The sequence below is a fragment of the Bacillus rossius genome, chromosome 5, assembly GCF_032445375.1.
Source record: "Bacillus rossius redtenbacheri isolate Brsri chromosome 5, Brsri_v3, whole genome shotgun sequence".
NCBI classification, from domain to species: Eukaryota; Metazoa; Arthropoda; class Insecta; order Phasmatodea; family Bacillidae; genus Bacillus; species Bacillus rossius.
In genome coordinates, this window is record NC_086333.1 from 54,903,075 (window position 1) to 54,915,412 (window position 12,338).

The 12,338-nt window shown below is 36.5% G+C and overlaps 1 protein-coding gene across 1 annotated transcript in view; it reads right to left on the reverse strand.

Moving 5' to 3' along the window:
- Window positions 1-4,871: 4,871 nt before the first annotated feature.
- Window positions 4,872-12,338, reverse strand: part of LOC134531818 (carbonic anhydrase-related protein 10) — a 717,638-nt gene continuing 710,171 nt past the window's right edge. The window contains exon 11 of the mRNA XM_063367772.1: window positions 4,872-8,379. Within this exon, the coding sequence (XP_063223842.1) occupies window positions 8,357-8,379 (23 nt within the window). The 3' untranslated portion in view covers window positions 4,872-8,356. The remainder of the gene's footprint in view (window positions 8,380-12,338) is intronic.

Below are 12,338 nucleotides of genomic sequence, written 5' to 3' on the forward strand. Positions count from 1 at the left end.
CCGAAACGTAATTGCATGCATTCCCGTTTTCAGTGCGAAGGGGTTCCTGGTTTTTATCCCCTGTAAGGAATGAGTGTGATTCAAATTTGTCTGAAACCCTATCAAATACTTCACACAGCCAGTGAAATAAAGTATTTAAAAATTTAAACTCTGACTAAAATAAGTCATTAAAATGGGTTATATGGATCGTTTGTACCAAATAAGTTAAATAAAAAAAATTAAACGGCCAAAATTTAAAAGAAATCTAACTATAAGTTATTACTTGTCAAGCTCCCGAGACCAAAACATGATTCTTATTTGGAATAATACAATTGTTATCAAGTGGTTCGGAACCCGATGTTATCCTGGAGGTTGCGAAATTTGAATCCTCTTTACGAAACCGTATGAAGTGAAATAATACATGATTTCTTTTTTGGTCTTTGTAACAAACATTCATCAAATACTGACAATTCCAATCATTACTAAAAAAACTTCACAAGATGTAATATAATCGCCTGCTTGCTGACACTGAACTCTACCTTTTTTATTCAATTTTACTGGTACATTAAGGGTATGGTTGTGTGAAGTTCCTCATGATGCATGAAAATCAGCCTGACTGACAAGCATATATATCTACTATGACATAAATAAACTCGACTGTTATATTTTGTCTACAAGAAGCAGCATGCATGAAAATCGATGACATTAACTCCGTAAGAGAAGGTTGTAAGAGTTATGACGAAATGTAGCCATTCAAAGCAGGTTTAATGCATGGAGGTTTTTATTGTTTTAACTACCATCTGAAAATGGGCAACAGATTTAAGGTGCGTATAAGTGGACACCAACAAAACAGACATTGCCTAATATAATCCTTTGCGATTATTTATCCTTACTTATTATAATTTATGTATATGCTAGGTGGTGAAATATAGATCGTGTAATAAACCCTACCGAACATCTAAAATACGCTGATAATGGAATAAATTCACAGAAGGAAAATAAGTCTTCACGCAGGCAGTTAAATGAAATTAGCTTTATTTAAAATGTTTTGTTTGCAAAAAATAAAACATGTATTTTTCCATTCGATTGACCTTTAGAAAAAATTCAAATATTTTTTTTTAAGCAGAAATAAGTGTTTTTATGAATGAGTTTTACATGCAGTACAACAAGAGCAACAATATTTTTGCTCCGACAGTTATAGTCTTTGTGTTTGGCATTGATATCGCAAACTGCCAAAAAATGCTGGAGCTGAGCCATATAAGACGTCCAGCTCATTCTCCGCTTGTGACCTGCCAGGCGGTGCATACATTGAGATTAGTAAGGAGAGCAGGGGTTGGTCTCTAGGTCGGGCTGGGTTCGCCGTGACTGGGTAATCGTCCAATAGTCGAGTACTGGTCTGGGGTATTGCAGTTTGGCTGCTGCCATCGCTGAGGGGGACGCCAGAATGGTTCCTGGGGCGGGTGGCCTTTGGGACCAGCTTGCTGGGGGCAGAGGAGGGAAACTGGACAGCTGTTACAGTCTGCTGGTTGTCGCGCTTTGCACGACGGGATTGCGCTTCCCCGTCCTTCCTCTCCTGCCTGGGGAGCCTCCTGCTTGCACGCCCTGCAGCCGCGGTAACTGGCACAGTGCGGGTCCTCACACCTCGAGCACAAGCCCGGTCGCGCTGCTGTTGCGTGGTTCTTGCTGCACCATCGGCACACTGGGAAGCCCTACAGCCCTTGCCCAGGTGACCACTGTGTGGGGCCCTTGGGGGTGCCTGTGATCCTCGACTCTTATCCTGAGGCCGGCCAAGTCGGTAATTGCGTGAATCGTTTCTGAATTTACGTTTCGGGGTAACTCAACAACGAGCCTGTTGGTCAGGAACCAAAAGCCTTGCACAGGAAGACCCAATTCAGTGAACTCATCTGGCAAGAATTCCTTGTCAGTGCTGCCATGCACCCGAAATAACAATTTTTTTTGGGGGGGGGGAGGAGGGAATCTCGATCCGCTGTAGTAGCACGGAGTTTTATACCCCGGCTTGGTGGAGTGTACGCACTGCACTGTGGTACTCGTCCGCGGGTGGCAGTCTTGACCAGTAGCTACTCACGGCCCCTGCTCACACACGACCATTTCCCCTTCAGGGTCGTGTCCAGAGTGGCCTTGATCCCTGGACAGGTGTGGCTTTCATTCATAACACATTCAGGGTTTAACCTGTGTCTTGCGCTGGGTTTTCCCGGAATTGATGTCGTTCTGCTCAGGGTTTTAAACAGGCCGGTGAGTTTGTGGGGGGAAGGGGAGAGGTTGAGCTTGCACCTGGTTGTCTAGACGTGAGTCCAGCTTCTTGATCATAAACCACTATTTTTATTGATGTGTAACATCTTAGCTCTTGGTATACGGCATTTGGTTTGAGCAATTTCGTGAATCTTATGGAAGTCGCATGGACGGAAATGCGTAACCACGGTGCTGCCATCTGTGGCAGATACAGATGGGCAGTATTTGAATAAAATTCCTTGTAGAAATTTAGGTAAAAAGCTAGTGTTTATTTTTCGTTAAGTTCCTTTCGCTTTTAACAGAGCGGTTTGATTATGCTACTATTTAAAATTTAGTTATGCAAATCGAATCATTCAATAGTAGACGTAGCTGCTCCGGTAAAGAATTTTGGTAGCGGGTGCATAAACTACGTGAGATCCGCGTCCAGAAATGTAGTTGGAAGCACTATTTGCATATATTTATCATGCTCAGCATTCTTTTTTAAAGAATTATATGTTGAATTCCGTGTCCGAGTTTGTTATTATGTAAGTTTATTTGCAACATGAGAACACAAGAATCTCCTGGTACCGAGTTTAGATGTTACTCATCTCTGGCGAGCGCTGACAGACTCGCTCACATTTTTTTTATTTAAATGCTTGGTCATTTTCATTGGGATTATTTTAAGATCATTTAATAATATATAAAAAAGTACACCCATCTCTTACGTGGGATTTAAACCCAGAAACTCTCGCACAGAACGCTTCTACGGAGGCCAGCCGATAGCTCCATGCGGTAGGGTGACAAATTCAGTTAAACTGGTTCACTAACTGCTCGCTCGAGAACTCACTCCAGTTAAACCGGGACAACTGTAGGTTTCGAGTGTTGTTCGGACCACCGACTTCTCGCCGACTCTGGATTCCAGACGCAGTGGAACCTGGGGTTTCCAGCGAGGAAAGGACAGGTGGCGGGTAATAGCCGTCGGTCTCGCTGGGTTTACTCGGGGAAATAAATACCTTCATCCTCTCGTCACTTCTCGTCTGACGTCTGGTGCAGATGTTACGACAACTAACATTAACCCGCGTGAAACTATCAGTTATTTAATGACATATCTCACATAGTGTAACCTGTTAGTAAATACCAGGCTAACACAAAGTAGACAAAGACTAAAATTAATTGAATGTATGACTTTTCAAGGCAAAAATATTGTTAAATATCTAAAAAAAAATGTATTCTTGTTGATATAATTTAAATGAATGGCTGTGTTCAATAGCATACTCATGCTGTAGAAATTTAACTACTTGAAAATCTTACTGCCCTTACTAGTGCCTTTATTGTAAATGCCAAGGGTGTAATATTGGCAACGCTGTTTGTAGCACGCATTTTTTGTCTTGTTTTCTTTATATGCAGCTTGAGATTGGTAAAAAAAACACTTCACTTTCTAAATAAGCACAACCAGACACAGTTAAAATATACGTTTATCTTGGGCATGCCTTAAGAGTAACTAAAAGTACAACTTAACCACGTTTTTTTAAATAAAGAATTCAATAATATTTTTAACGAGCCTTCATAAAAATCTGATAAATCTATGTGTTGGTATATTATACTCTATGCCGTTACTATTTGTTTCATATGAATGGCATCAAATTTTGTCGGTTCTTATAAGTACCTTGTACCAATAGCTTTACTTTACAAAAATTCACTTGAAAATAATTGTACACTGACAAACACTTAAAGTAGTTTACAAACATTGGGTGACGGAACAACAATGGTGCATGGATACGTAGACCACTGAGTCTACTTTTATAACGGTCAAATTTGAGACAAGTATCATTACACAAAATGTACAGTAATTATAATTGTGCTTAATTTGTGATATTAATTTCATTTTTTATTACTTTCGAAATAAAACACGTAAACATGTGCCTATACACTGAGTTCTGTAAGGTAATGTGAACTTTATACTATAATTTTTTTTCTTTCAGCAAGTAAATAACTTTTTATAACACAATTGATCAACTATATCTCTGCATAAAAAAAGGTATGCACGATGTTATATTCGCAAATACATACCCGGTCAGCATTTTAAGAACCACTTGCAATCCTCATGTTACTGTCAACAATATTTTAATTTTATTTTCGTGTCATGTTCTTTGTGTAGTACTTAAAATAGGATTATATTTGATTTTGATATTTCACTCATTCAAAATTAGATTAATATTACAATTATTACTTTAATACCACTTACATTGAAGCCAGTCAGTTTTAAATAATAAAAATTGTTCTCCATGTGTGGGTCTCGAAACGTAAAATTCGCTAATTTGGTTCAGAGCGAAAATATTTATGTTTAAATAAGCCTAAATACTATAAATTATTACAAACTTAGGTAACCATACATAAATTAACTTTCAGTGGGTGTTGCGTTTGAACTGATTGCATCATTAAGAGTCAAAATGTATTTTTTAAAAAAGCTGTTAGATTTTAAACTTATAATTAAACTTACTTAAAAGTATATAGATGTTGATGTACATCACTCCATGGTTAATATTAGTATTATATTTAAACATGAAATAGAATAATTGTAAGATTGTTATGTTTACATATGTTTAAATAAACTCTTAGACGTAATTAAGTAAACTTTTTTTTATTAATTTCAAACACACCCTTTCACAAGTTTTTTTCTCAGAAATATACGACAGTAATTCAGCACATGATAAATCTGTAGGAACTATCGAGCATAAAATAACTAAGTAAATAAAAAGTTTTCATTTTCTGAAATATTCGTTGCTCACATTGCAAGATTCCCTTTGGTATGCCAGATATTGGTTTTTTAGTGTAACACCAGCTTCTTACACAACGACTCATTATTTGGAGCCTATTACATAAGTTAAAATCCCCAGTCCCTAGTTTTGTGTTTTAATGTTAAGGCACCCTAAAGATAACCGTAGTACGTAAGTTTATATTTCCATTTGGCCCAACATTTTTATGTACCATATAAACTATAATAAATATAATTCTGGATGTCAATGTAACCAAATATTTAATAATATAGTCATATAATATAAACAAAAAATATTTCTGCTCAAATTACGTAAGTGCAGTAAACAGTGGAACAAGTAACACAAGTAGACCGTAGCTCACCACATATTATGAGTTTTGACCATACCGTGTATTTAGTACTATTGCGAGAAATTTTTTTTTGAAATACGAAATTACACATCCAGATTTTCTGGAATTTTAACGAAGCCAATAAGAAATAGTGCACAGTATTCCGGTATAGCTAAAATAATTAATTGTATATTAAGATAGGTAAATTATGTCCATTTACTTACTATGTATAATGTCTGAAATACTAGTTTTATTTTAAAATTGAATCACTTTTACGGTTAAAAATAAGGATGGGATATGTTTACACATTTACATATTAGTTTAAAAAATTTGATTATGTAATCAGATTCCAAGGCGTGTTCATATGTCTTCGTATTTTTCTGAGAACTTCGTTAGCATTTACAAAATGTATTCCACCACTAATTGCTAAGTAGAGTCTACAAACACCACAATTATTTAACATCTATAGCTTTGTTTTCATTTGCATTTCCTCTTTTTAACAACTCTATGTAAAGTACACTGCATGTGGTTTAGAGTTGGCCATAGCACACTTAATTGTAACGGGAACATGATCTAAGCGTGGCAATAGTTAACAGCACAGAACATTAGCGACGTCATAAAATATTATTTTGATATGTTTATTTGCTTCGTAAGTCCGTCACTATTATTGAGTCCAATACGTCTTTAATTATAACTGCATGTATACAGTTAAGAAGGTCGTTTAAGATATGAGATACAGCATACATTACTTTTCCAGCATCGTGAATATGCGTAAATAGACTTAACTCATAAGAAATATCACTTTCACAAAAGTCCATGAATTAACATGATATGTCTTATAACAATATTTTACCTTAATGCCCAGTTTCAAACTCTATTATATTATGAGCGAGTCCTTCACAGTACTTTGAATTAAAACATATCAGCATGGTTTTGTTGTTATATCTCGTTATAAGAAGCCAAAACTTTATATTCCCGCATAAGAAACTAAACAAATACAATCTGATGCTACCAAGAAAAACAGACTTGTTGAAGAGTTTAAGAATGCAAGAATTTTTGCCGAGACAAATAATATCTACTCATAATTATCTACACAGTTAGCTACTAGTTTTGTTAAATTTTGGTCGTAGTTTAATATATCGTGCAAACATCCTGATAATATTGTAAACAATAAGGTTAAAAATATTGTTAATAATGCCAATAAACATGAAGATATCAGTATGTAAATTTGGACCTAATTCATTTAAAAATTTTTATAATAGCTCTTGAGTATTAAAAATAATTGACGAATAACGAGAATTTAAAACTAGTTCAAAAAAATTGTAGGATATAAGAAATTTTTAAAATTTTTTAAAAACTTTTATTAATTACTTTGTTTGTCTCAGAAAATGGTTATATTTTGCACTAAAATTTAAATAATCGCGTTTTGAACAATGGGATACTACCTGGATTCAAAGAATTTGAAACACCATTGTGTGAACTAAAAAATTTAAAATATTTATTTGTAAATAATAAGTTTAGGTACCTGCATATTGTAAAATGAGAAATTAAAAATTAATGCTATTTTTCAGGTAGTTTTACTTTAAAATTCCCGAGGTGTCTGAAGTGCCACATTTGCAATGTAGCTGTTCGCTGGTATTTTATATCTGAGTTTGGAATCCATTTACTATTCAAGAGTTTTCGTTTCCTTTACTGCTGAACAGACGTTTAAATGAACAGTTCGTATACTTTGAAATTCGTAAAATATAAAATTTTCATTCTCTAAAGATAAGTTATTTTTTATACCGTGTATTTCCCCTTTCCAGTCAGTGATATGCATTTCTTTTCAGAAAATATTTTTAATATTATTTTAGTTTCCCGTTATGAAAAAAATCATTTTAAATTGATCAAAGGGTGGTTAGAGAGCAAGAAAATATTGTAATTTTGTGTTTATCTAAAAACACTATTGACAAAGAATGGGATGCATTAAAACGGAAAATATTTGTTTCTAATAATGTTACCCATAGTGGTAGCTGTTATAATTTGAAAAAAAAAAAAATAAAGTAAAATAAAAAAATATATCTTTGACCAGTTAAAAAATTTGTAGTCTTAAAATTGCACAGCATTAACGTTACTCAGATATTTGTTTAACAATGATGATCGTTTGCTATGAGACAAGGCACCAATTTTATGTAAGATTGCACAGCAATTTTAATTGCCAGATTTGTGACGTTACAGCGATAATCTAATTTCAAATATAGCTTCCGCTCGAGGATATTTATATTCAAAAAGAAAATGTTACATTACTAAACGCTTTTTAATGGATTTTAATTCATTCCATACCAGAACAAATAGGTTAGTAATATTCACTCAAACACCAATGAGTTAACACATTGAAAACAAAATATCATTCAAAGAATGTGGTTTCACTACCTTAGAAATCATCCCCAGCTAAATATACGTGTTTTAAGCAAATTTATAAGCCTCTCTCACAAAATACATAAAATTATATATTTATCAGATTAGAGACACTGCATTATAGTTTTGAAACCGTGAAAACTACTAGAGTTAGTGAAAACCACTGAAAACTGTTGAGTCTGCTCAGTTGAAAAACATTTTGGGGAAGTTTCGACGGTATTCCAGAGGGAATTCCACATGTTTGATAGTTTACTTTTAACAGGTTTGTGTTAAGAGATATGACTGATAGTCAACGAGCCATGAGATGCCAACGGATACCCTGGTCGACATGCTCGATGCCCCATCTAACGTAAACGCAGTCGACGGTGGTCGCGGGCTGCTGACGCGTCAATACGGAGGGAAGCGACACCGTTCGGGTCTTTTCGGGCTTCATTCGGGTCTCTTCGGGTGCCGTTCGGTTCTCTTCGGATTCCATTCGGGTCTCCTCGGGTGCCGTTCGGGTCTCTTCGGGTGTCGTTCGGGTCTCTTCGGGTGCCGTTCGGGGCTCTTCGGGTGCCGTCGTGGCTCCGCGTCGGCTGCGGCCGGTTGCGGTCGGCTGCCATCGGCTGCAGTCAGCCACGCCCCTCCGGGCCCAGCTCGCCGTGCCTCAGTGCTGCTTCCACGTGTTGGCTGAAAGAATCACCAGCTCGTGTCAAGGACGTTAAGGTGGTGGATGGGAACCGAAAGACATCAACTTGGTTTCAACAATATTATGGGTGGTATTCCAAGACGTTCGAGTTAGGAGCGAATAAGCACTGGTATGTTGCTTGCGGGCCGTATTACAAAATGTGTCCAAACTGAATCCCAGTAAGGGAACAAATCGGCAGCCGTTTTAATAAACGATGCCCTGCGCGAGGTTGTTTCCAAAGCGTTCTAGCGGACATTTCGCAACAATTGATACAATTTTTACGGCAAAAGTACTAGAGATACCAGAATATAACACAATATAAGAACCGCCTTTATAATTTTCCGCAAGTACTTTTAAATTTGCGGTTATTTATTTTTATGATCTTTAGTGTTTACAGAATATACTCCAGGATAGTTTCATTATCATAAAGTTTCATTTGGCACACCAGAACGCTTTGTAAGTCCCCCAATGATCAAAAAACTGACTTAATACGAGTTAATGGAACCAGACGCGGGTCCACTATCTGAACGAAATCATCGAAAAAGTAAACTCTGCGCATGCGCAAAATTTGGGCTATAGATCGGAAACGGATAGAACATTAAAATTTGTTTCCTTAAACTTAGGGACTGGCTGTGTAATATCGTGCACTAGGAATACGGTTAGTTAAAGCATATTGTGTAGCATATTCCACACCTAAAACCCTATTTTGTGTCTTGGAATACAGACATTAGGCCATAACAATATCCCATGGTTGAATTTTCAAAATTTGGCTTCGTCAAAACTGAATATATAATTTAATTTTATGCCTGAAATTGAAATGATTATGTCAATGTGCATTATGTCACGTATTCTGAATGTCTCCAAATATGTGATCCATTCCTTAAGGAAGGCAAATTTTTAATATTAAAAGTTAAAAATTGGAATAAAACTTAATGAAAGCCATGTGGTGTATATCGGTTCTTATCTCTCCTACTTAAGGTATAGGAGAGCTCACTTATACTGAATATATGTTTTTCTTTTGTCAATCACTTTACAGATTTAAAAGAAAACTGGGAAAATCATCATGACTATCAAGAGGAAAAATTCACGGATACATCTAAATATGAACTTAAAATTAAATTCTTTAACCAATGTGATTCGTTCTTATATGCATACAGTTTATTTCAATGACTCTGAGTCGATGAGAACCTTTCAACCACAGGGAAGCGAAGTGTTGAATAGGAAACTACTCAGCAGCTAATGAACACGTTACTTTTTCCCCGAGTATGTGTATATGAGGTGCGTTCCAAGAGTAATGAGAGTGATTTTCAAAAATACATTCTAATTGAAAAAAATTACAATTCACTACTATCTCCATCAAAGTATGATACTTCAGAAGTCATACAGCGGTTCCATTGATTTTAACACACTTTTATTAGTCTCACTTGTAACAAACTATGTAGTCGAATCTTGTAAGTCGATTTTAACCTACTTATAACTGTCGTATCGATTTGAAACTTTGCTAGTTTATGTAATACTGGTGAAAATACAATAATTTCGTGACTTTGATATCAGTTATCTTAAATTTTCTAACGCTAATGTCTATTAGGTAGGATATAGTCATTAATAAAATAAAAGAAGAGAGCAACGCACGCTTCATATCAGATGTCTTACATTTTCTACTACAAATGGCTATTCTTTAGGACAGATTCACTATGAAAATAACAGAAGAAGAGATTATCTCACGCTTTTTCTTCAATATAATTAAGTGTGTTATTTTTATTTTCTGATTCTTATTTAAAGCTTATTAAAATTTTGCGTTATACAGAGTTATAGTTAATTCTTTCGGTTATGAAAAAAATTACTCATTTTAAAAGTTTATTTTTTACGTTTTAGTTCATACAACATAGAAATCTTGTTTTTTTTTTTTTTTTAATATAATTTATTCTACTCTTTACAGCAATGGGCAAAGTCATTTTCTGTATGTCCTCGGAGAGTGTTCGTCACAGCTTGTCTAATGTTTTCTATTGTCCTAAATGAGTCCCCTTGAAATGCAATTTCAGCTTTAAGGGTGTAAAAAAAATTGTATGGAGCCAGATTTGGACTGTATGGTGGCTGGAGAGGTGTTGGTAGGTTTTCTGTCTCGAAAATTAGCGTATGGAAGGGGTAGTGTGGCGGGGTGTGTTGTGATGAAACGTGCATGAGCAAATCAAGTAAGAAAAAGTGTTCATCTTATTTTATATGCAAAATTAGTGGTTCACAAAGAGTTCATAACTCAAGGCACGATAATCAGCAATCTTCGACCACAAAAAACGTCAACAAGCTATGGCGAGCGCTCTCCACAGACTTACATAAAATGATTTCACTAATTGCTATGGATAGTGGAAAAATAGCTGGAGCCGCAGTATAGCTTCTCAATGATAATACTTTGAAAGTGATAACACCAAATTGTAATTTTATTTTTTTTTCAAATAAAAATTTCACAAAAACGTGAAGAATATTTTTTTTTTGTTATAGCACAACATGCAATCAAGGCAAGAAAGTCACAGTCGTTTATAAAGCACGCAAGTCACAAGACGTCACCAACCCTTAAGCTTAAGAGGCCACTCCAGTGTTTCAGGGGCACTACGCAACCCGCGTTAATATGATAATATTCAATGCTATTTCATTTTGCTTATAACGTATTAACTAATATAGATTTAGAAATGATGCTTGCTTGATATGTAAGACAACGATGCTCTTATCAAAGCCCCTTTCTTCAAAAACGTGCATAAATTATGGTTCAAACCTTGACAGTACACTTATGCATATTAGTAAAGATTAGAATAAAACCATAATTTATGCACGTTTTTGAAGAAAGGGGCTTTGATAAGAGCATCGTTGTCTTACATATCAAGAAAGCATCATTTCGAAATCTATATTAGTTAATTAGTTATAAGCAAAATGAAAATATCATTGAATCTTATGATGTTAACGCGGGTTGCGTAGTACCCCTGAAACACTGGAGTGGTCTCTTAAGAAAACACAAGAACATTTTTTTTTTTCAATCCCAGGCTTCTTTTGGCAATGCATATTTATCACGGAAACAAAGGAAATGGTTGATTTTTGATTTCAAACCATTATATTCTATTTCTTTATGAAAGTTTAAGAAGTAATAAAAAAACCATCCTGAGTCTCTATGCACATAATATTTACGTCTTTTTAAAGTTTTCGGCACACTTCTCTACAAATTTTTTCGCCTTGGTAACGCAAGCTAACAACGCAAGAAATTTGGAAGTTGAACACTCCTGTTGCGCTATTGCGTCTTGCGTAGTTTACAACCCGGTACTATAAAATGTTATTTGTGAACATTTTGCGTCTTGCGTTTATTATTTTTTTTTTCGCTCTTACGCGTGTTGCTTGGTTCATAAACCTGGCTCTACTCGTTCTTCGTTCCACTAAAAAATTAAACACCGCGCCAACCCAGTGGTCCGGGGGAAAGAACGACGGTGGCGGAGAACCCGAGGATTTCTGGACGGAAAGGGTGGATTAAATTTTGATCAGCCCGGTGTCCCAGGCGGGTGTGATGGCGCTGCAGCGGGTGCGGCGAGGCACTCGCCCCTCATTCGCCGACAATAGACGCGGCGCTGGCCCCACTCGGCCGGGGTTAATCAAGCCTCGTTAACGATCACAGCGGCCCTAATAAGGGCCCGCTACTTCGCCACCCACCCTTCCACCCGTCCGCCCTAATCCCTTACCCCCGGCGCGCACCACGATCAACTGTTCAAGCGCGCGGTTTTCTTTTTTTACGGCTCATTAGTGGCTTCCTCCCTGCCTCCATCGCCGCGGCGGGGGCGGCGTATCGTAAACAGCAACCCTGGGGGATGCGTGAGTAGTCTTCCCCTTGACCACCCCCTTACAATCTCCCGTGGGTTGTTTTTCCCGCACTGAAAGGTTCGCAGTCGCCCATGAAGAGATCTCACGGTGAAAAACAGTACTGTAA